We start from the raw sequence: 26,030 nt of genomic DNA on the forward strand, positions 1-26,030 counted from the left end.
ATTGAAAATGCCGATTTAAATGCACAAAACATACGAACGGGACGAACATGAGATCCTCTACAAGTGTCCAAGATAGCAAAGGGAGGACCTCGGCACTGTTATTTACCTTGAGTGGAGGCTTCAACAAGTAATCATTGTGTGGTGCATAATAACAATTAAAGCAGTGTTTTACACAAACAAAATGCATTACATAAGAAAGCACTTCTTTATATATAATATTGTATAAAATAGAATTATACAGCATCCTGATGTTTAATTTCAAAATAGGACTTAAATTCGCAACTGACTGTAAAATCTTACAAATAACATGCTACAGTCATTATTATTATTATTATTATTATTATTATAATCAACAACAACAACAACAACAATAATAATAATAATAATAATTCTTAGTATTAATAACAGTAATTTATTTTATTTAATTTATTTAATATTTTAGTAGCTGGCAGCTTAAAAGTGATTTTTATTCTTAAAATATATTTTACAGTAAATTTTACTGTTATCAACAACCTCAAGCAGTTTCTTGGCTATAACTAACGGGTATAACAAGGTGTTAGGATGAACTCCTAGCAAGATAAAATCAATACTAGCACGCCAGCGGAAAGCAGCACGACTCCTGCCGCGGAACTGCTAAACATGTCGGAAATGGTGACTTACCCCGTATTTATATCACTACAATTTAATTCCGACGACAGAAAGAAATGTAACGAAATAGTATTTTTCTGGGTGCCTATTTATTTATTTATTTATTTATTTTTTCCCAACGGGAAGAGACAGGAAGTGAAGCTTTATTTTGATTTTTTTGGCGTTTGTAGTCTGCTGTAAGTTTCACTTAGGTAATGAATAAGCGTAGTGCAGCGGTATACAGACTCGCTTTCCCATGGTGCATTGCGTGAAAGGGTGGACGGTGGTTCCTGCCAACTAAAAATGGCGGCTCCCTTAACACTAGTGTTGATTTTAGCAGTGTCAATAAGAGCGGTGTTATTTCGGTCTAGTTTGGCTACACTGATTTCTGAAAGGGTTGAAGTTGTGTCCCCTCTGAATTCGTGGAAAAGAGGTATGTTGCGGTTTCAGTAGTCAGTTAAATTGCTTCTCTAATTTGACCAACACAGCCAACAAAAATGTCAACGAGTCGCTGTAAGTGTGTACAATGTTTTTAAAATAATATTTATGTCCTTGCAGTGGTGGAGGGTCTTGCCTTGCTGGATCTGGGGGTCTCGCCATATTCCGGGGATGTATTTCATGAAGTGAGTATATGGTAATATATCTCTGTGGTACTGCTACATCCTGTCAAATCATGGTGCTGTGTGAACACCTGACATTAAAGCAACAGTTTCGACTTAAAATAAAACAAAACAGAAATGCTGTGGTCAGAAATGTCATTATAAACAACTTGCTAAAGAAGGACTTCTGGACAGATGAGTATGATGCTTGTGCATCACACCTGGTGAACAGACTGAAGCTGTAATGATCTTAATCTTAATGATCTCATGGGGTCTGTTGTCTTCTCAGTATTACAGCGTTTTGTAAACTAACTTTATTCGACACGTCATCATAAAGAGAATAGGAGCACGATAGATTATAGATATACTTTCTTGATGCCGTGAGGGAAATTGTGTTTCAGTAGCATAAAGAATAACAATAAAATTACAAGCAGAATTGCAGATCTACAAAATGAAAGCACACCAACTGAATATTAGTTAAAGATATATACAACATCAAAAAGAGTAACGGTAATTAATAAAAGAAACAAAGAACGATAAGAACAGGTGTGCAATAGTGGCAGTGAATTAATACGTACGATATATGTTTGACAAACAGTATGTACAGATTGTGGTGCAGTATTGTGTTCACCTATCACACAGAGATGAGCTGTACAGTGTTATAGTGAAAAATAGGAATGATTTCCTAAGACGTTCTTTATGCGGCAGTGCTGAATGAGTTGAAAAGGAGCTCTGCTGTCTTTGTAGTGTATCATGAAGGGAGTGAGATGGAATTGTCCATGATGGAGGGCAGTTTGTTCAGCGACCTCCTACTCACTGACTCAAAAGCCTCCAGGATTTGTCCGATGATTGATTTTGGCCTTGCGAATGAGTTTATCATGCTGGAATCTCTGGCGCTGTTGCTGCTCCTGCAGCAGACCACAGCATACAAACTGGATGAAGATCTCCAGCATCTTGGTGCACACATTGAAAGATCTGAGATTCCACGGAAAATAGAGCCTGCTCATCCCCTTCTTGTACACAGCGTCAGTATTGGTCTTCCAGGAAAGTCTGTTGTTCAAATAGACACCCAAGAATTTGTAGTGCTCGACAATTCCAACCTCCTCACCCATCATGTTTATGGGATTGGTCCTTCTAAAATTCACCACCATCATATTAGTCTTGTTTATGTTTAGGAGCAGATGATTCCTGCTGCACCACTCTAAGTTATCCAGCAGTTCCCCGTACTCCAACTCCTGCCCGTCTCGAACACCCCATCACCACAGAGTCATCGGAGAACTGGGGCCTATTTAAGCCTGGTTAAGCCACTCCTCTGTTGATTTGGATCTATGCTTTAGTTCATTGTCATGCTGGACGGTGAAATTCCTTTTCATCTTCAGCTTACTAGCAGACACTTGAAGGTTTTGCAGTAAAATTGACTGGTATTTGTAGCTATTCATGATTCCCTCCACTTTGATAAAAGCCCCAGTTATGTCTGAAGAAAAGCCGCCCTAAAATATAATGATACCACCACCATGCTGCTGTACTGCGGGTATGGTGTTCTTTTGGTTATGTTTTTTTTTTTTTATCCAAACATACCTATTGGAATTATGGAATTATTATACCTTTTTGAATTGGTTTCATCAGACTATAACACATTTTACCACATGGCTTGCGGTGATTTAGTTAAGCTTGGATTTATTATTTTTTGTGAGAAAGGGTTTCTGTTTAGCCACCCTACATCACAGCCCGGGCATGTAAAGAATATGAGAGACTGTGGTCACATGCAGAGTAATCAGTACTTGTCAGATGTTCCTACAGCTCCTTTAATGTTGCGGTTGGTTGCTCTTGGCAGCCTCCCTTGTAAGTTTCTGTCTTGTAATTTTGTCAATTTTGGAGGGATGGTTCTAGGTAATGTCCCTGTGGCGCTCCATTTTCTCCACTTCTTGGTGATGGCCTTCATGGTGTTCCATGGTACATATAAGGTTTTGTACCCCTCCTGATCGATTCTTTTCAACAGTGAGACCCTGTGTTAGAATTGATTGAGGTGGTTTTTTTATTGTTGTTTTTAAAAATTGAGGTTCACATTCTGCTGAATAGTTTGACACCAAATTTGTGGCCAATAAATCTTAGGACTAGTGTGCTAAAAATTGTTTTAGCATATTATGCAAATTAATAAAAAAAAATCTTAAGTGCGTGGTGCTAAATTTGTAGGACTCTCCTCTCTCTCGCGCTCTCCCTCTCTTTTGTGTATTATTTTTAAAAAAAACATTTTTTGGTAAACACACACACGTATATGTGTGTGTGTGTGAATCCAGGGAATCCAGGCCTGGCTTTTAAATTTTGGATACAGTTCAAAAGTAATGACCATAAACATTCTTACAAATTTGATGTGATGGTGGCGCTAGAGCATTGTCAGCACTTGACCCAAATTTCGTCGGAATGTTCCTTAGATACTCTCCAATCAGTGTGTCAAATTTCAAATCTTTTTACCAGATGGTTCTATGGGCTGCCATAGACACCCTAGCCAGAAGAAGACAAAGATGAAGAATAAAAGCTGCAAGCAGCATTTATAGGGCCTCGCACACACAATGGCAGCTAGGGGGCACAATCACAAGACTAATCTGGGACTCCTGAGACATACTGAGTTCACGTACAAAGTTATATAATGAGTCTTTATTGGTCACATATACAGTAGAGCACAGTGAAATTGTTTTCTTCGCATACCCCAGCCTGTCAGGGACTTGGGGTCAGAGCACAGGGTCAGCCACGATACGACGCCCCTGGAGCACAGAGGGTTAAGGGCCTTGCTCAAGGGCCTAACAGTGGCAGTTGGCAGTGCTGGGGCCTGAACCCCTGACCTTCCGATCAGTAACCCAGAGCCTTAACCGCCACGCCTCCACTGCCCCAGGATTTCACTACTAGGTGGCGCCGGAGCGAAACGTCTTGGGTACATTCAGGGTATGGTCCTGAATATACTTATGTTTGGTGCTGATATGCAAATGCATTACAGAGATATGACGTAGGATCCTGGTTTCTAAAATTAAAATTCCATTCGATAACTTTTGTGCGGCTTGGTCTGAAGATGTTATGAGCCAAATTTGGTGGAACTTTGACAAAATTAGTTAGAGTTGCAAAAAAAACAGCTTTTAACAAAATTAAAGATAGCTGAAAATCTCATTAGGTGATTGGGTCGTAGGGTTCATTGAACTCTGCATGATCCAAGGAATCTAGGGACACATGGCACCCAAATTTTGACCTGTTGGTGGTGCTAGAAGTTTGGGAGCTCGGGGCCCAGATTTAGTGTATTTGTAGCTGAATGTGTGCTGAAGATGTGTGCCAAACTTCACAACTTTTATTACACGGTTCTCTGGGCTGCCATAGACACTCTAGCTAGAATAATAATAAGCAAAATCCGTAGAATAACAATAGGGTGCCTGCACACCTTGGCACTGTTGCCTCCTACGCACTGTCGGTGCTTGGCCCCTTAAAGCCTCTGGTATACTTGTTTTTTTTACGCGTACGCCAGTGTGTGCGCGCACAATCGTACGCATAGCCTTTCAAAGTGTGCTCTTTTTGGCATGTACGCATACACAGACAGTCGACGTATTATGAGAAGTTGCACCACCCCTCCTGGCCTAGAGTCAGTCCAGAGCAGTAAAGCAGGTCTTTTGGTGTGAAGGACGACAACGAGAAGAATCAGAAGAACACAAAAAAAAATGCTTGGCAAATCTCTCGCCCATTTAAAAATCCTTATGCTCCTTAAGGCTAGAATTCTACAAATGTGGGTACTTTCTAACCTGTGCTCATTTCCGTCTCTTCCATTTATTCCGTTTTTTCTACGTTGAGAATCAATGACCCCGGGTCACTGTTGCCACAACTAAATGGAATAACTAAATAGTGCAAAAGAATTAAATGCGCATGTGCGACCTGCGCGTACAAAGTAGGCACGGTTCGAAAAATCGTCCGGCGCGCGTACAATGTACGCATACTCTGTTGATGACGAAATTTGCGTCCTAGCGTACGCGTAAAAAGTGAAGCATACTTTCTACTTAATACAATCCCACTGGCTGACCCTATCAGACCTCTATGACAACAGACCACACTTTGAGATGCACAAGCTTAACTAGATATTCCAGTAAAGGTTTCTAGCGTTAAGTTGCTTATAATTAGTTAAAATATTGTATAAATTGAGTAGTACTGATATAGTTCATTTTCTTATCATATGCAATTGAATTATCTAGCTTTTTCTTGTCTTTTAGTTACCAACAAGACAAATAATTGAGACTTTTACTGCTAAACAGACCGAACTGTTTACAAGACAGATTATTTGTAGCAGAGTGATGACCTCAATCATTCAAACCTACAGCTTCACAAGAGTACCTAATGATAACTCCCACTTTTAAGTCATATGTATATGAGTTTAGCTGCATGTATGCAGTGGCGACTGGTGCTGAAAATTTTGGGGAGGGCACAAACAAACTGAAAATCAAACCGTTAATAATGTGGGACTGAATGTAATTGTTAAATAGCCATTTAACAGGTCACAAAACAGCGCAGCATCACTGCTTAGCTAAAAATGGAAAATTCAACTGTTAAAGCATGCAATATGATACCATGAATCAGTGAATTTGAGTTTAATGTGGGTTTATTATCAGTAATAAAAAAAAACCCCCACTGTAATGCTGCCTTCACAATGGCCAGTAGCACTACTTGAAAATAAACTTTGAACTTAACTTCTAATGGCAGTCCTGTAGCCTTCATCTAGCATTTTAGCAATGCTAAGCGTCCCAAAAAACTGGAGCCTGATAGCATTGTCAAGATGGCTGCAGTTACTTTCATGGCGTTAGCATTTTTCAGAAAGATGTTTTAAGTACTCCCGTCGTTGTCCACAATGTTTCGGTATCAGGACTTCAAACAAGGAAAACGATCAAATTCATGACCTGCATCACATCAGGATAGCCAAATCCATTTGCCATAAAGTGCTGGAGAAACCCTGGGTGTAAGCTATGTAATGGGTGTAATCCGTCCGCGATCACTTGACAGATGCTGAATTTGAAAGTTGGGTCAATCTGGTCCAAGCTCCTTTATCCTTTTTTTTTTTCTAAATTTGAAAGCCTTATGAATTATTAAAAAAAAATGTTTTTGGTAAAGATCAAAACGAATTTTCTTTCATCTGGAAGAAATGTTGCACTTAATTCTACTTTATTAACAATCTCTTGCAGCACCGGTCAACTGACGCGCTGCTGAGTGGGAGAGGAGTTGAGAACGAATATTGATTCGATAACAGCAAAAGTGGGAGTGTTTGGGGCGCAGTGAGCTGTGCCCCGAGGGCAATCTGAAGCAAGCCAATTAGAGAGCAGCATCAAATCACCTGCTTTCCAAAAGTTTAAGGACCTACATACACACCCATTTTGCCGTGCACACAGATATAAACAAAATACAATGTTGATTAAAAAATAATAAAATAATGTTAAAAATGAATAAATAAATGTTAACATGACTACCAGGCGACTAGTACGACTAAGTAATTTTATTTAATGATTTTGCAATATATATTTAACTTATGTTTAAGTGTCACGTATCGTGACGGAGCGGAGATAGGACGGATGCAAGTGCAGGATGAACAGTTGTTTATTTGAAAGAGAGACAGGCAGACAAATTCAAAACGTGATCCAAAACGTAATCCATAAACATGCAAGAGGTCAGGCGATTGGCAAACAGGCATACACGGGGCAAGGCAGGAATCTAGGTCGTGGTCACGGAAAACAGGGTCGATAAACAAAACAAGAAACGAACTATGACGAGGAACTGGGAGCGGATAATCCAGCACGAACTAACTCTAACCATGGACCGTGACTATGACTACAATACGAACTGAACTAACTCTATGATAATCTCCCGCGTTGTGTGCTGGGAGGCGCGCGGTATATATGTGGACATGATCAGCGTCTAAACCGCTAGCAGCTGAGAGCAATACAGACCCACGTGAAATCCCAGCCAATGACAGAACAGGGAGGAGACATGACAGAAACAGAAACAAAACACACGTGTCCAGATGTCATTACGGTCAACAACGGAAAAGCAGGTGCTCGCACATTCGCGCTTAGAGCACGCTGCTTCAAGGGGAATCGTGACATTAAGATGTTTAAGTAGCCATCTTCTCTGGATAACTTGTATCTTCTCTGGATAGCATGTATGGATATTTTGTGAGGATAAACTTCTCTGGATGTGATGTTAACTTTATTATATTAACTTCTGACAGCATTAATTATTTTCCTGAAAAGGTATAATGAAAAATACAATGTAAAGTTCTCACTTTTAAAACATTAAAAGTTAATTGTGTAAAAATCAACTGCTTTTTAGTGTTCTCCATGAATATCACTAGCAAAAATGTTAAATGTCTAATTTAATGATAAGAGGAAAGGCTGGTTATGGTCTCTCGCTTCACTGTCAACAGATCAGTTCATGAAAGGTCTCGTATCACACTGTGGATTGACCATTACCAGTAAATGACAATGGGTTTTTTTCTTTCTTTTTTTCCCTCTTTCAGACACCCCTTATCATATACCTCTTTCATTTTGTGGTGGACTATGCAGAGATTGTATTTATGGTAAGTACTTTGAGCTTGCTAAAAATATATATTCTTATATTCTTTTATATCATGCTTGAAATAAATAGATGAATAAACTCTAAACTATTGAAGTGCGGCAAGAAAAGCATCATACTTAGTACCATAGTTGAATTCAGGTCTGCCTTGAGGTTCCCAAACCTGGTCGTGGAATACCCAATGTTATGCACATTTTAGTGTTTTCCCTGCTCTAACACATGCAGGGACTGCTGGACAGTGGCTAGTCCACGCTTACACTGGTAATCTATATGCTGTCCATTTTGGCTCACCACGGCTGAGTTGACGACACCTCATAGGCTAATAGTGGGGTTTTTGAAAGTAGCTAGGCAACTTCATCCCTCACATTACCCACACGACTCGGGCAATAATTATCTGTCATGGTCCTAGGACACAGCATACATCCCTGTCTAAGCAGAGATTTGCTCACTGGGTCACAAGTCAAATGGACTAGAAGCCCAGACCTACCGTGACGTGCTATTATAGCGCTGCAGCTACCTGGGCATCACCATGCACCTTCTCCAGCTGCCACAAGGTTAAAATTGCCCCTCCCAATGTGAGTCCAGCAATCCTATCCAAGCACCTTCCAGTCAGTTGTAGGGTGAGTTGATTTCTCATGACAGTTTGGTATAGGTTATTCAGGTGTTCAGCACCAACACCACCTCTGGCAGTTAGGAGGGGTGAAATTTAATGGTAGTTAAGCATGTAACTCTGGATTTATGAACACCCGAAAGCCACCAGGGTTTCCTGTCGCTCAGAACCAGTGCTGACCCAGTGGGAACTTGACGAGAAGGTTTCAGCCTCAGACAGCAAATGACAGTGGTATTTTATAGGAAATGCTTTATGTTGAGGGCTTGGTGGTTAGGCAGTGCTTATAGAGCTACTGTTACAAACATACAAACATGTGCTCAGTTTACACATCATGTAATGTATCAAAACTGTATAATGAGGTATTCAAGTCATTCTATGTGCAAAGTGCACCATGTTGTAACCGTTATAGATCCTGAAGAGGAAGTCTGAATTGTCCGAATTATGTAGTTATTGTGGTTGTTATATTTTTGTTACCAGATAGCAGATGGAATCACAGCGGTGGCTCTCTATCTGTCAGTGGAGAGCTACAACAAAAATGTGGTGAGTATAAAAAGGGTTTAATGGTATACCTGGGTCATTCCATATGAACTCCAGGGTTTCCCCTAGGTTTTCAGAGGGATTAAGTTCTGGGTTCCGTGGGTTGGTGGTGATTTGGTGGGGGGGTGTTTGTTCTGAGGAAATTATAAGATCTATATATATCCTTAACATAGGACATTATCCTTACCATATTTGTGAAAGCAAACTGGCAATACTTATTGTATTTATAGTCAAAAGTCTATTCATTTCACAAACATAACATAACATGTTTGAGATTCAATGAAAATATATGTGGATTACCTTGGAATAAACATGTTGAAATACATATGTAGTTATTTTGAAAATGCAACCAAAGGGACATAAGAGATGGACAGAGAATTCCTTTATTTATTTATTTATTTATTTATTTATTTATTTATTTATTTATTTTTAACATTTGTTTAATAATTTTTTAACGCTGTCAGCACCTGTTTTACATAATAATTCTACAGAGCATTCCGTGTTTTCCTGAGCTTTTTCTGGGATGCTCTCAACTGCATTTTGACCAATGGTTTTCATCAGAAAAAGACATTGTGTGAACACCGTTTAACTTTGTTTAGCTTCCAAGCCATGTTATATACTATCGTTAGTTCAGTCAAGGTGTGTTTATGTACTGTTGACTAGCTAGCTTTGCTGGCTAACATAACTTAATTTGGTACATGAATATCTATGTAGCTAGGTGAACAATTTCTTTAGTTGTAAAATAGGCTACATTAGTTATATCTTTTCTCTATCTGCGATCACTATTGTTAACATCCACAAGAATTACTCCCTAGCAAAAAAGTCTATATTTCATTTATTTATTAATTTATTATTTGAGGTTTACCTTATCGATGGTTTGCAACTTGCTTATCCGAGTCTATGGTTGTAACTACCATCTCAAGTTGACAGTACAAAGAAATATCCCATCAGCTGTTTGATTAGCTTGCCTGTAAAATAAATGGCTGTAATTGGTAGGGATGTCACGATACCAAAAATCTAGTAGTTGGTACTGATACCACGGAAAAAGTACATGATACTCCATACCAAATTCGATACCACAGTGTAGTTTAAAAATTATTTATTTTTTTAATTTTTTTTTTTATTAAAAACTCTCCTGGAGGACATCCTCCTCTGGCTCTTTCTGGCAAAAATAGAGAATGGGGAGATTTTAGTTATCAAACACTGTCTGACAATGAGTGGAGGTGCAGAATTCTGCCTATTTTACAAATATGACTTCATATCTGTTCATTGCTACTTCAAATAAATGTTTAAATAGCGTTCATGTTCTATATTGTGTTATATTTTTATGCTAGTAAGTAGTGTTAATAATTGGTCTAACCATCAATGAGCTGGTGTGTTATGATGTAGTGTGTTGTGGGCCGGGTGTGGGGGTCCGCTCAAGGCCAGAAAGTCCAGGGCCACTTTCTGGTCCCAGTTCAACCGTGATTATTGCTATTAATGTTAAATAGTGTATGCTGAAAATTTAAATATCGATCTTAAAACACTGAAATGAGGGTCCCATTCCTACATTTTGCCTAGGTCCCCCCCAAATCACTAAAGCCACCCCTGTCTCTGAGCACCTGATACCTTGTATTTCTAGACACTCCTGGAAGGTTGCAGTTCTGAAATATGGTGGCACTGGTGGCTAATGGGTTCCTAGTAATCTCACATTTTATTTTTCTTAAGTCTGTTGCACCTTTTCTTCTCCACGTTTTAGCTACTCTAATAATAATAATAATAATAATAATAATAATAATAATAATAATAATGTGCATGAAAACATATGAATAAAATACAAACGTACAATACATCAAATATACAGATGAAGGAATAAGAAAAATAAGTAAAAGCTATTCTAAACAGAAGTTTTAATCTGAGTTTTAAACTGGGAAATTGACTCCAACTGGCAGATATACAGTGATGGAGTGATCAACAGTGATAGAGTTCCATAATTGTGGCGCTGCACAACTAAAAGCCTTGGCACCAAAATAATTTAATTTTAAATTAGGAGCAGATAATAAGTGCGCAGAAGATGATCTTAAAGAACGTGGGGGGAATGTAAAGGTGAAGAAGGTCTAATAAATAAAGAGGATCCAAATATGAAGAGCTTTATAAGTAAGCAACAAAATCTTATAATGGACACTATAATGAACAGGAAGCTGATGCAGTTGAATAGGAATAGGTGTTATATGGTCAGAAATGCGTGAAAGTAAACAATCCCTGCGGCTGAGTTCTGAGTTAACTGTGGTTGGTGGAGCACAGCTTTGTTGGATCGTTGAAATAAAAGCCAACAAATAATGAAGAAAGCTTGATCTGTATGAGAAATTGGACACCCTTCCAATGTAAAATCAGCTATATTTTGTGAAGCTTCAGTATCTGACCAGCACTAGTTGGTAAATTGTCAATATCAAATATCGTATAATGCGTTTCAGTTTTGAAATGTGTGGATCCTGTGTTTCCAGCAACATTGTTTACATTCATCAGTTCAGTGAGACAGTGACTTACCAGCTTTCTCTAATGGCACATCTCAATGAGTGTGCACTGTGAAGTGTTTAAGACAGAACATTTTCAGACGACATATTCTGAGCGTTGCTTTCTCCCTCTCTTCAAAATATAATTGTGAGTCTTTCATAGCTTTCCAGTCCAGATAGCAAAAGAGGATCTGTAAATACTGTACACATTGTCCATTGTGCTGTATTCTTATTATTCAGTTCTTCCTATTGTTCAGTTAGTAAACATAATAGCACTTTTACATGCTTACATGGTTAACATTTATTAGGAATATTTACCTTTATCACATATGGGTTATCATGGAAAAAAAAATAGACAGCCTGACATGAGTTGTCAAAGAAAACCACACATCATAATTTAATGTATCGGTCCAATATCATGGGTAGTATCCAGTTTCAGCTGAAGACACCCTGTTGGCAATAGCACAAGCTGTTTTACACTGAACTGAGTGCACCGACGCTGAACTGAGTGCACCGACGCTGAACTGAGTGCACCGACGCTGAACTGAGTGCACCGGCGGTGAACTGTGTTGAACTGTGTGCACTGGCGGTGAACTGTGTGCACTGACGGTGAACTGTGTGCACTGACGGTGAACTGTGTGCACTGACGGTGAACTGAGTGGGTGCCAATTTTCACTCTAGACTGTTCAGTTTTGGTTATTTTTAACAAGCGGGTGTTTATTGCCAAAGGTCTGAGGCAACTTTACTCAAGTCTGTGTGAGCTAAAATTAGATACAATATTTGCTTGATTGTTGTTTCTGTTAATATGTATTTTCTTACTTGCATAATTGTCTATGTATGAGAGTATACAATTTGAAGCCTTTTTCCAGCTTGCTAGTTGCAGCTTTGCAAGTATTCTTACATATCTGATGAACATCATTCAAGCTCAGGAGCTCTTGCAGATGCCATTGCGAGTGTAGTGGAAGGAACGGAGCAACAGTACTAAAAAGAACTGTGTTTATTTTTATATAAACATCTTTGGACTTTCTGCTATTTCCAAATTTGTTCTAGTTCAGAAAACAGAAGTATGCTTTGGAGGCAGACAGGTATCCACATGACTGTCTGGAGCTCATGCGCTCACCCAAAGAGATGTTCTACATTCCTCTCAAAGTGGCTATGTTGTGAGTCTTGACTTTTCTTATTTGTGTTTACCAGTATACCAGACTGGAGAAAAAAAAGTTGCCATCAAGTCCTCGTATATTACACAGTTTTCAGTGACATTTGCTTTATTCTCAAATTCCTTGGGCATCCAGTTACCTATTGAACCCCTTCAGTATCCTATCCTGTGTGGCAAAGTCTACCTGTGGTCTAAACAATGCCATTATTGCAGTCTTCATCCTCTGCACACTAAAAGGTAAACAGATTTCATCTGCATGCATCATAAAAGAAGAAATGTCAGTAGGTTCAGTGTAGTTATTACATTAAATTTGAAAGTTGAGTTTTGCTTAATTTTTCTTATTTTGCTTTCAATATCTATTCAGAAAATATTTAGCTGAAACGGGACACTGAAGTACCAAACATCTGATAGCATGTTTAAATTTATTGTTCAAAAATTGTGATATATTTTTCAAATATTTTACAGTCCTAGCTTTTGTCTCATATTTACATTTCTTTATTCCTATTTTGTCTGTACACACAGCGGGTAGAACCCTGGATGGCAATTCAACTCACATTAAACTTGTAGAATCTGTTAAAAAAAAAGAAAGAAAAAGACTAAATTATTAAACACAGTGATTAGAATTATAATTTCTCAGTACAGTTATGTGTAAATGTTTCATAGGCCAAACCAGACTAATAATTTCTGACAGATTTACAGATGTTTTGGTAATGCTGATTTCTCTCCATACTCACAAGCATATGTTGATAAATGCCCATCAGTTGCAAAGTGTGTGCATGCCACAGGTTATTTGCATTTAATGAAGCCCATAAAACTCCATGAAAAGTATTGCTCAAAGAGAGCTGAAAGACCAAATTATTCAGAGGATAGAAGTTAATCTGTATCTATAATCTTAATCTATACCAAATATACGCTGATCAGCTATAACATTAAAACCATGGACAGGTGACGTGAATAACATCCATTCTCTTGTTACAGCGCCACCTGCTAAGGGGTGGGATATATTACGCATATATTATATTAGGGGTGGGATATAATATTCGATCAGTCAGTTGTCGATGACCACTTTTGGTAGGTACTAACCACTGCGAACCAGGGACACACCACAAGACCTGCCATTTTGAAGATTCTCTGGCCCAGTCATCTAGCCATCACAATTTGGCCCTTGTCAAATCTCAGATCCTTACGCTTGCCCATTTTTCCTGCTTGCAACACATCAACTTCAAGAACTGACTGTTCACTTGCTGTGTGATCTATCCCACCCCTTGACAGGTGCCACTGTAACGAGATATTCAGTGTTATTCACTTCACCTGTAAGTGGTTTAAATGTCATGGCTGATCTGTCTGGGTGGGTGTGTCCAGTTATGGTGAGTCTGCTCCCATGATCGCCTCAGATTTCTGACAAGAGTGGAGAAAAAGTGATGCATTCCTATCAGCTCTTAAGTTGTAGACAAGATGTCCATCCAGTCCAAAGTTTTGTATTAAATGTATGAAGTAGAATTTCTTTGAATGGGATTTAATCCTGCACACTGTACCTGTCTCTTATTACTTATGACCTCTTTGATTACATTTTTTGTGTGTATTTTTCAGGAAGTGCCTTGTTGAGTGCAATATTCCTGTCCTTGGCAACCTATCAGAGCATCTATCCTCTCACATTGTTTGCTCCTGCCCTTCTTTTCCTGCTACAGGTGATGCTTCATACCAAAACACCAAATAAAAAATGTATTATATTTGTTTTTTGTGTCTTCAACAGGAAATCACTGAAATGTGCTACAGTCAATCTGAAGTCGTCCAACAACAAAAAGCTGTGCTTTAGAGGGAATGTCTGATCTGTCACAATTTAAACTTTCTCAATGTAATCTCTCTCTCTCTCTCTCTCTCTCTCTCTCTCTCTCTCTCTCTCTCTCTCTCTCTGTGACAGAGGTTGTATATTCCAGTCAACCCATGCAGGAGTAGTTTCTGGTTCTTCACCCTGCAATACGCCTTCATGTTTGTGGGAAGTCTTGTTGTGATTGTCTGCCTCTCCTTCTTTTTACTTGGATCTTGGGACTTTATTCCTTCAGTCTACGGATTCATGTCAGTATACATGTGGGAGGATTTCCCTAGAATAGAATATCAAATTATAATAAAGCCAGATAAATTTATTTTTTTTTAAAAATAAAAATTTCTTCATATTAAATAGAAATGCATTTTGTGTCTAGCCTTAAGTGTAGTGAACAGTGATGATATATACAATATTCTTGTGATGGAGTAAATATTTGTGGATCTTGTTAGATTTCCATGTATCTCAGGAATATAATTATTATGTCTTGCAGACCTCCGTCAGCCCTTTCAGCCTGTTCTACAATTACTTCTATTAACTTTACTCTTAGTTCTGTGCTGCTATGAGCTAGAAAGTGTGGTTTACCGTGGAGTGCTCAGGCCTGGGGGGGTCTAAAATGAGAACACACATGCATGCTCACACAGGCATCCCACTTTATTCATGCAGAGCAGAGGTGTTTATACACATTGATAACGGCAGTGCGTGGACAGTTTCTACTGGTGCAGGGGCCAGACAGATTTAGACAAAACACACAGGGTCATACTACAAAATAAGTCTACTATAATAAAGATGGCAGGTGATCAGCTTATTCAAAGAGGTAATTAAATGTATACATTCATCCTAGGTATTTGATAGCAGTTCATAATATAAGAGAGCACACGATATAAGAGAATTTCCTTTCAGATATGTGGCATGTAATTTTGTGTTTGTGTGTTCCATAGTCTCTCGGTACCAGATCTCACTCCAAATATTGGCCTCTTCTGGTATTTCTTCGCTGAGATGTTTGAACATTTTCGTTTCTTCTTCATCTGCGTCTTCCAGATTAACATCTTTTTGTACACCATCCCTCTTTCTATCAAACTCAAGTAAGACTTGATATTCTTTGATTAGAGTCATAATTAAACCTGTTTTGTTTTTGTTATGCATCTCGATGATTTTTTTGGATGTTGGATTCAGCCTTGAGGGAATGGTTTTTGAAGTAAAGGATTTTAAAAGGAAGAATTATTTGCCAAAACCCCATTATTGTTCTAGGCATAAGAGTGGAAAAACCATCCACATATCAAAAGATTATTTACATTTTGAAGAACCACAGTGGACAGTAGTACTGTATATAGGTAGTGACCATTCATGACCGCTTATATCTCACTTCATGAACGTGAGTGACAATAATAAAGAAGGGTGTGGTTTACAAATTTTTTTTTGGAGAAATGGAAAATGTAATTGATTGGTGATTTAAAGTAGTAGCTCTGGTTTTCACCTCTGAAGATAGTTTTTTTTTTTTTTTTTTTTTTTTTTTTTTTTTTTTTTTTTTTTTGGAGAAACCCTTAAACACATACACCGGGTCGTTAGCGACCCGGGACATCATTCAGTACCCTCGTTAATTCACATTAGACCTCCACCTTCTTAGTATTCCTCAATCTATTTATTATCAACAATATAACAAGAACAATAAAATAAAATTGTCAAATAATATCTTTTTTTTTTTTTTTATAATTAATGTATTGTAAAAAGTTCATAGGGTTACTTCTGACCCATGGTATGTAATAGTGTAAGTATATTTTTTCTGCAATATTGAATCTCTCACGGCTTAATAAGTGTCATTCCCTTTTCAGGCTGTCCGTGGGTCCTTCAAAAGTCTTAAATTCCTTAATGTAAAAATAAGGCCTTAATCAGCATTAAAATGTCTTAAATTCACGTTCCAAATGTCTTAAAAATGCAACCGCTCGACATCGTGAAGAAGATTCCGATTTGATTTGGACTGGTTCGTTTGAAATGGTAAACCCGCGTGACTGTGTTGCACTCAGACCGTGTGTGGCTCGTCAGTGTTTCAGAGCGGCCCGGTTCACAGTAAACGCCGCTCCGCACAAACTTCCTCTCCGCTGTGCTGCGAGTTTGAGTCACTCATAACGTGCATTTAGACACAACACACGCCAGATTCACTTTGGTTTTACGGTAGCGTCATCTCAAACATTTTTGTGGGCAGAGGTTGACAGCATCTCACCTGATTGGTAATGAGAAGTGAATTTAAAAAGGAGGTCTCCCTGGAGGTTTCCACCAAAATAAAAGCCACAAGGTCTAACGCATAAAAGTGAAGGAAGTCAGAAATATATGACTGTTTTATTACTTCTTGTACCCCAAATAAAAATGTAATTATTATTATTATTATTCAGTGCAGTAATAGGTTTTTTTTTTAAATGTTTTTTTTAAATATATATTTTCTTCCTTACAAAATTTTCTGTATATTTATAGCACTACTTGTTACATTACCCTGGCATTAAATTACAAAAAAAAACTACTGCTGCGAGGAGATTTCTAGCACAGCTGTGATGAGTGATGGTAAATTTGACATCGTTTTCTCTTCTGACTGATGTAATTCATCTCTCTATATTCTTTTTTTTGCTCTCTTGGGAAGGAAATACTGGATTTTTTTTTTTTTGCAAATGGTAATGCAAAAAGGATATTTGCTCCGGTCTCCTGTCTATCTCTATAGAAGTTTACCCTGTTGTAGTTTACTTAAACCTAGGAATGGATGTATATGCATAAACACCACCCATTATAGCTGATGTATCGTGTAGCACAACTGAAGTGACGCTCAGGTCTTAAATCTTATTGAATATGGTATTAAGAAGTGCTGATACTTGCGTTTATTAACTTGTGTTTATTCCTCAAGGTGGGAATGTTTGGTAAACAATGATGATGTAATGTGTCAATCATAATCACCTCAGACATAAAAGAAACGTTGCAAAATTTGACCTGGTTCAGCGATTTACTGCAGAACAAGTTTCTCATCAGATACTAGTGTCGTTTGATTTTGGATCTGATGATGAAGCTGTCAGTGAACAAAATATTGATTTTGATGATTACTAACAGGAGAGTAGCCTATTGAGAGTAATGTATCCAATGATCCAGATCCCGAGTATGAGCCAGATGCTGAGTTTACCGCGGGAAGCGGAGAAGGTGCTAAATTTGTCTGTCATAATATACTTTTTTTTTTTTTTTTAATAATATACGTTTTTAGCCATGAAAATTATACATGTTAAAATGACTCTAATTACGATAATATTAAATATTGTAATGATATTTTAATTTTATGGGGACTGAAATGTTTGAATGAAAATGCTACAATACTTTCATTATTTTAGCGTGTGAATTAGTTAAGTGTGTAATTTTAACGGTGTGTGTGTATGTGTGTATGTATATATATATATATATATATATATATATATATATATATATATATATATATATATATATATATATATATATATATATATATATTTTTTGCATCGGTTTAATGACAAAAATAATATAAGAAAATATGCTGTATTTTATTATTTTGTCATTGTTAATAAAATATTAGGACAGTTTTATACTATTGGGGCAGTTTAAATCCGCGTTAGATATTTACTATATCTATAGATGTGTAATAGCTATAAAACTATATTTATAGACATGTAATAATGATTGGTGAAACATGTATGGATTTACGGGTTAATGAACGGGGGTATTATTTGTATTCTTACCCTGTTTCCTGTCTCTGTTTTCTTTATTTGGATCAGGGAGCATCCAGTATTTCTCATCTTCATGCAGATTGCCATCATCTCAATTTTTAAATCATACCCAACTGTAGGAGATATAGCACTCTATATGGCCTTCCTGCCTGCCTGGAGCTACCTTTACAGATGTGAGTAGTGGTGTACGAGGAATTAGTATTTGGCTGAATTTAAAAGGATTACTAGATTCTGCGAGCCTACAGGAGAGAGAGCCGTTTCCTTTCCTGGCCATTATAGTTGTAGTGTAAAGCACTGCATTTGCATTTTGGAACTAGGGTTATAATTATAATTGATTCTTTTTACGTACTTCTGGATATAGTATTTACATTCTCTCATTGTGACGTGGCTAACTACAAGTAAAAACACTTAGCATGATCTTGTTCATATTAAATGAAATCTAGCATTACTGTTAATTCTGTCAGATTTAGCCTTTGTGGCTGAACAGTTGGTTCAGGAGCAGTGAGTTACACAGAGAACCTTGGAATCGGTACTATGAAACAAGTTCGTTTTTTGACATGTACAGAAAAAAAAGTCTTTATGAGCTAAAGTGTTTCATCCGTTGTAAACTGGAAGATTTTTCTTTTTTCTCAAGTTCTGAGGAACATCTTCCTGGTTTCCTGCATTTTGTTGGCATGCTCAGTCCTCTTCCCTGTGCTCTGGCATCTCTGGATCTATGCTGGCAGTGCCAACTCAAACTTCTACTATGCCATCACACTGCTGTTCAATGTTGGACAGGTAAGCAGATTTCATGCTTCCTTTTCATTTATATTGATCAAGAATAATGTGATTTTTAAACATGCAACAAATGGAAACAAATGCTGGCAGTGCCAGCTCAATTAAATAACTGAGTTGCCCACTGCTCAAATACTGTTTAATATATAGGGATGCTGCATAATTTAATTTAAAGCATATTTTTGTTTAAAATAAGTAATAAGTTTAAATTGGTAATGCAATTTTAAAACAGGATGTAACATTATCAGCAACCACACAACCAATAGCCACTGCTGGAGCGAATAACAGCATTAAAGCTGATTCTGCAATGTGTAACACAGTAAGAGATGCTTGTAGATGATTCGCTCCTCCATGCAGAATATTTCTTTCTTATCTCCTTAGATTTGTGCATTTAAACTGATTTCAAGTCAGGCCATTGGTTTTCAAATGGGTTCAAACATGTAGACCGCGGTCACTGCGAAACTCAGATGTTCCCACAAGCATTTCTGTGTTGATTGCAGTGTATGTTTGGGTCGTTATCTTTGTTTAAAACCCATCTATGGCCAAGTCTTAATCTTGTGCCAGAGGCAACCAAGTTTTGCCAGTAAATAACAGGCTAAGAAAATTCATTATGCATAATAAAGTGCCCTTTGACCACCAGTAAAAAATAAATAAATAAATAATGCCTTGTAAGAGTAGAAAATAAGTACAGTAGAAAAAGATATCACTCAATAATATGCCAAACGAGAAGTCTTTTATTTATTTATTTATTTATTTATTTATCTATCTATCTATTTATTTATTTATTTATAATATTAACATCGGATGAGCCATTCAACATATGAATCTGGAATACTGCAAAAGATTATTCATTATTATTTCCTATTATCAAATTCCAATAAACCACATGTACAGTATCTCACAAAAGTGAATGCACCCCTCACATTTGTGTAAATATTTGATTATATCTTTTGATGTGACAACACTGAAGAAATGTCACTGTGCTACAATGTAAAGTAGTGAGTGTACAGCTTGTGTAACAGTGTAAATTTGCTGTCCCCTCAAAATAACTCAACACACAGCCATTAATGTCTAAACCGCTGGCAACAAAAGTGAGTACACCCCTAAGTGAAAATGTCCAAATTGGGCCCAATTAGCCATTTTCCCTCCCCGCTGTCATGTGACTTGTTAGTGTTCCAAGGTCTCAGGTGTGAATGGGGAGCAGGTGTGTTAAATTTGGTGTCATCGCTCTCACACTCACTCATACTGGTCACTGGAAGTTCAACATGGCACCTCATGGCAAAGAACTCTCTGAGGATCTGAAAAAAAGAATTGTTGCTCTACATAAAGATGGCCTAGGCTATAAGAAGATTGCCAAGACCCTGACACTGAGCTGCAGCACGGTGGCCAAGACCATACAGCCATTTAACAGGACAGGTTCCACTCAGAAGAGGCCTCGCCATGGTCCACCAAAGAAGTTGAGTGCACGTGCTCAACGTCATATCCAGAGGTTGTCTTTGGGAAATAGACGTATGAGTGCTGCCAGCATTGCTGCAGAGGTTGAAGGGGTGGGGGGGTCAGCCTGTCAGTGCTCAGACCATATGACGCACACTGCATCAAATTGGTGTGCATGGCTGTCGTCCCAGAACGAAGCCTCTTCTAAAGATGATGCACAAGAAAGCCGCAAACAGTTTGCTGAAGACAAGCAGACTAAGGACATGGATTACTGAAACCATGTCCTGTGGTCTGATGAGACCAAGATAAACTTATTTGGGTCAGATGGTGTCAAGCGTGTGTGGCGGCAACCAGGTGAGGAGTACAAAGACAAGTGTGTCTTGCCTACAGTCAAGCATGGTGGTGGGAGTGTCATGGTCTGGGGCTGCATGAGTGCTGCCGGCACTGGGGAGCTACAGCTCATTGAGGGAACCATGAATGCCAACATGTACTGTGACATACTGAAGCAGAGCACATGCTGCCGCAGGGCAGTATTCCAGCATGATAACGACCCCAAACACACCTCCAAGACGACCACTACCTTGCTAAAGAAGCAGGGTGAAGGTGATGGACTGGTCAAGCATGTCTCCAGACCTAAACCCTATTGAGCATCTGTGGGGCATCCTCAAACGGTAGGTGGAGGAGCACACGGTCTCTAACATCCACCAGCTCCGTGATGTCATCATGGAGGAGTGGAAGAGGACTCCAGTGGAACCTGTGAAGCTCTGGTGAACTCCATGCCCAAGAGGATTAAGGCAGTGCTGGAAAATAATGGTGGCCACACAAAATATTGACACTTTGGACCCAGTTTGGACATTTTCACTTAGGGGTGTACTCACTTCTGTTGCCAGCGGTTTAGACATTAATGGCTATGTGTTGAGTTATTTTGAGGGGACAGCAAATTTACACTGTTACACAAGCTGTACACTCACTACTTTACATTGTAGCACAGTGTCATTTCTTCAGTGTTGTCACATGAAAAGATATCATCACATATTTACAAACTTGTGAGGGGTGTACTCACTTTTGTGAGATATCGTATATGTATATGTGGGCCAAGTCGAACGTACATTCATAGATTTTATTTCACATGAGTTTGAATGAAGTCATAATATTCTCCATAAATGAACTAAATTTAGTTCTTTTATTTCAACACAATATACTGTGGTAGACAGCTAAAATAACAATAACTTTGTCAGTGTCCAAATATCTATGCACCTGGTATGTCTTTACTGACTATAGATTCACTTTGACCTGCAAATATTGCTGAGAGCCCTTTAACTGCACAATGTCTGCCTTGTCCCCTGCTGCAGGCATACACATGACCTGTTCGTCACAGAAAAAGACATCATGGTGCACAAAAAATATTAAATAAGTTATTCATTTCACTATAATATGTGTGTGTGTCTGTGTGTGTCTGTGTGTGTCTGTGTGTGTCTGTGTGTGTCTGTGTGTGTCTGTGTGTGTCTGTGTGTGTCTGTGTGTGTCTGTGTGTGTCTGTGTGTGTGTGTGTGTGTGTGTGTGTGTGTGTGTGTGTGTTAGATCCTACTCATGTCGGACTACTTCTACGCATATCTGCGTCGGGAACATCACCTGAGCCAGGGGCTGTACCCACAGAGAAAGGATGGCAGTGAGGCCACACTGGTGTTAAAATAACCTCTAAAATGGCAGCATGGTTACCTCTTCCTCCACTCTTCCCTGACCTTTTTTTTATTTTTATTTTTAACTTTTTTCTTTCTTTTCCTCTACCCAACTTTCATTTTCAAATAAAAAATTTGTTTATGATTAATCTGGAAAATCCCTCCATGTACTCCATGAAAATAATAATGAAACCGTGTACTACAAGTGAGCTACCAGTTTTGTTCAGTAGGTGTAGGTGACCCAGTGAACTATGATGCTGGCAATTCTCTCAAACTCTAAATCCATTAGAGCTGCAACAACTAATCGATAATAATCGATTATGAAAACCGTTGTGAACGAATCTCATTATTGATTAGTTGGTCTGTGCACAATGGGGTACATTTACTCACTATGTTACTTCTGTTCTGAAAACACACTTCGGAGAGTAAATACTAAAGTAGTGTCCCAAATGACGTACTGTACACTTACACCGTGCACTGTGTACTCTACCGTCTAGCGCAGTATTTCTCAACCGTGGGTCTGTGGACCCCTAGTGGTCAGTGGTGTAATTGCAGGGGGTTCGTAGGAAAGTTTTTAAAATGTTCATATAATTTTTTTTTTTTTTTTTTTTGGTGAAATGTATCAAAACATATTCAGATGAGATATTTTAAAATTAATCAATTTGGTTATTCACGTGATTTCACAAATATCACATTAGCTGATTTCATTGATGGATTTATTTTATATTTATTTACAAATGGAATGATAATTTGCAAAAACCTATGAGTGATCGACAAGTTCAAGTGTGTTATTGATTTGTAAAATAAACAAAAGATAATTCAGAGAGTCAAATTAAATGTCGCACCAACAATAAAATGTCAAATTGAAATGTCTAATGTTAATATTTTTAATGTTAAATATTAATAAAATAAAGTAATGTATAGAAATTACTGTTAAATATATAGCCTATGATTGTTGTGGATTGTTTGAAATATGCTAGGGGTCCAGAGCTCACAAAAGGTTGAGAACCACTGGTCTAGTGTATGAGTTATAGAAAAGCAGTATTGTCTAAAATGGGACACATTAGTTTTTTAATAACTGGAACTATAAGCTGCTAACTAGTCAGTGGCGCATGACGTCATACGCACACACAATGCAACGCCGCTAGCTTTAGCAGACACCCAGAGTCACCGACAATGACTTTCTTCAGATTACTGTTTGTCAACATTACCTTTCACATGACCACAGTCACTATTAGACGGAGGCGTAATCGTCAAGTGACCGAGGAAGAAAGTGTGCGAACCAAGTCCTTTAAGGCATTTTATATTAAACACCCTGAAGATCAAACTTTATACAGCAGGGTTGATGTAGCACGGAAGCACGACAGTGATGCACAAGCACAAACTTTTATGTTTGTATCCAAAATGCTCCACTGTGTGTAAAGGGTTGGGGAAACTGGTACAAGTTGCATAAAAGGTTTAGTTTAATTTCAGTTTATTGTCATTATATGGTGTATTTGCGTGCTTGCAGCGTAAATTCTGTCGTGTTTTTGTTTTTTTTAACAGAAGTGATTTGTTAGTAATGAGGCTGCATTGCTCCTCACTCGCGGTGGGAGTGGAAGTAAGATCTGTAATGTCTAATTAAAACACTATGATCAAAAGTAAAACAATATGCCTAAAGGCAGCGAATAACAGAAACCTTAAGGTGCAGTGAAAGGGAGTTTTTATTACTAATTTAGGACTGTAATTTAATTCAGTGCTGCCTTTTTTTTTTTTTTTTTTTTTTTTTTTTTTTGCATCCTTAAAAAGTAATGCATAAATACTATTATATATTAGTTTATATTATATATAAGTATTTATGTATTACTTTTTATAGATGCATAAAAGCACAGAATTAAACTACAGTGCTTAATGAATAATGTATATTCTGGTGTGTGTATTGGGTTCTTTTCAGTCTTTAACTGGACAAACAGTTGTGTAAAGTTTTAGTCTGAAGTTTATGTTTGTAACACTCAGTTTGTGGATTTTATTTTAAATAAACGAGAAAATGGTACTGAAAGCCCCCCATCCGATTAATCGGAAAAATAATCAGCCAACTAATCGATTATGAGAAGAATCGTTAGTTGCAGCCCTAAATATTCCATAGTGTTTTGTTTTGAGGTTAATTTAAGTCCACAGCATGAAATCAGTTAAAGGGCTATTTACTCATGGAACTTGTGGTTGAATCATTCCAGCAGGTTCAATGCAGTGGACTTTACCACCACTAGTGGTGTTCCTCACCATAGGTGGCACCTGTATGTGTCTAAGATTACGACCTTCAAAGTCTCCTGCTCAGGCCTAATATGGCAAAGTTAGTCATCCTGGTTCAGTTACCAACAAAGCACACTAATCTTAATCTATTGTGAGTAATGCAATGCCACCTCTTCATTGTTAGGAAACTGGAGTATATATAGTTTTTAGTTGGATTAATTGGTCATTGATTTTGACAGACTTGGCTGAGGATAGCCGTTTCTAAACTCATCATTCAAACAAATACAGCCTCTCCTTTCAGTGTTTCCTCTAAAGCTGTTCTCCTAGAACAGATGCTAAGGCTGTCGCAGCATCCCAAACTTTCCTCAAGATTCATCTACAGTGATTAACAGAACATATGCTATAATATTTGCCCATATGTTTTGTGAACTAGTATACTGTTTCCATTGTTACAGCGTATTTTAAGGGGGAGAACCCAAAAAAATGTAAATGGGAGTTTGGCCCATGTGGGATGCAGAGGGAAAGTTTCTGATATACATGAAAACATAACATGCAAATAAATAATAGTTCTTTAATAACTTGATTTGTCCTGTCTGTGACTGTAGTAGAATGCCATTCCTAATGGCCTGGAGTGGAAAATGCAAATAATTATACTTGGTTTCTCTACTTTGTGTACTTTGCCGGGGGGTGGGGGGGTATTTATACTTTCAGTATCAATAAAACTGAATATTTGTACTCTTAAATACATTTGAAAGTTGTTGTTTTTTTATTCTTTTTTACTCAATGTTTTCATTATAAATCTTGGTTTCTTCTCTCATCTCACCTATGACTGTATGGCATATGTCAGTAGAATGAGATCCTGCACGTTTTATTTACATTTCAGTTTAAAGTAGTTTAAATGTAGATATAATTGTCTAGACTAAGAATCATGGCAGTTCATCATCTCCAATGACCTGTTCGTGCTACGCAGTATAGTTAATGCTATAGCTATCCCATGTGCATCTGAAGATCCATAAAGCACAACACTGCTGTGTTGAACTTAAGGATGAGCCCCTGGCTCTACCTCACTAAAATGTTTCAATTTGCTGAAGTTTGCAAAGAATCTCATAATGTTAATTATTTACAAGTTTTATTCTGATGAACTTATTAGCAAGCTGTGTAGGATTAGTTGTGTATATGACAAGAAAACTTGCGTCGTGTTTTCAGGCAAAATGGCTTTTTTTTTTTTTTTTAAGTTTTAGATAAATGATAAACTAAAGAAAACTTTATTGCTGTATCTATTACGGCATTACTGTATTCCATTGAATACATTTACAGGTAGGAACTATTTTTTACTAACACTTGAGTACATTTTAGGCTGGGTACTTCCACTTTTAACTGAGTAAGATTTTGACACATCTGTACTTTCACTTAAGTATAATTTCTCAGTACTTTTTCCACTGTAATTATTTATAATCTCCCGGTTGCTTCCTCCCTAAGCAGATCTTTTGACCCAAATAGACAGTGTGGTTTGGATCCTACAGCCAGTTCAGGGCATCTGGCGCCTCAGCTCAAATTGACAACTAAGACTAATCTAGCAGTCCATTTCTAAATGCAATTCGAGGTGCACCAGACAGCCGTTACAGCCTGCCACAGCATAGCGGATGGCATCTCTCTAGGGTCCCATGCACTTACTAAAGATGCCACTACTTGCATCCTCTGCTGGTCCTCTTGGCAATACAGGTGGGTCATTCTCTGAATACAGTGGCAAAC

At 37.9% G+C, this 26,030-nt stretch overlaps 3 protein-coding genes across 4 annotated transcripts in view; 2 read left to right on the forward strand and 1 right to left on the reverse strand.

Annotated features, from left to right (window-relative positions):
• The window catches only part of si:dkey-6e2.2 (uncharacterized), a 32,671-nt gene extending 31,886 nt beyond the window's left edge, over window positions 1-785 (reverse strand). Inside the window, exon 1 of the mRNA XM_017481089.3 lies at window positions 661-785. The gene's annotated coding sequence lies outside the window, so the exon portion shown is untranslated. The remainder of the gene's footprint in view (window positions 1-660) is intronic.
• The window catches only part of atg3 (autophagy related 3), a gene marked incomplete in the record, with an annotated part of 729,311 nt that overhangs the window by 629,412 nt on the left and 73,869 nt on the right, over window positions 1-26,030 (forward strand).
• On the forward strand, window positions 883-25,023 carry pigu (phosphatidylinositol glycan anchor biosynthesis, class U). Of its 2 annotated transcripts, XM_017481090.3 has the most exons (12): window positions 883-1,060; window positions 1,186-1,250; window positions 7,759-7,818; window positions 8,902-8,964; window positions 12,504-12,613; window positions 12,746-12,846; window positions 14,200-14,297; window positions 14,531-14,685; window positions 15,373-15,516; window positions 18,211-18,335; window positions 18,797-18,939; window positions 21,952-25,023. In XM_017481090.3, exons 1-12 carry the CDS (start codon window positions 931-933, stop codon window positions 22,063-22,065), a joined length of 1,308 nt encoding a protein of 435 aa, XP_017336579.1. In that variant the 5' UTR covers window positions 883-930; the 3' UTR covers window positions 22,066-25,023. The 2 variants fall into 2 exon arrangements, with proteins under 2 accessions (XP_017336579.1, XP_053540476.1); XM_053684501.1 differs by lacking the exons at window positions 883-1,060; window positions 1,186-1,250 and adding an exon at window positions 7,383-7,401.

The sequence above is a fragment of the Ictalurus punctatus genome, chromosome 12 (genome assembly GCF_001660625.3).
Source record: "Ictalurus punctatus breed USDA103 chromosome 12, Coco_2.0, whole genome shotgun sequence".
Taxonomy (NCBI): Eukaryota; Metazoa; Chordata; class Actinopteri; order Siluriformes; family Ictaluridae; genus Ictalurus; species Ictalurus punctatus.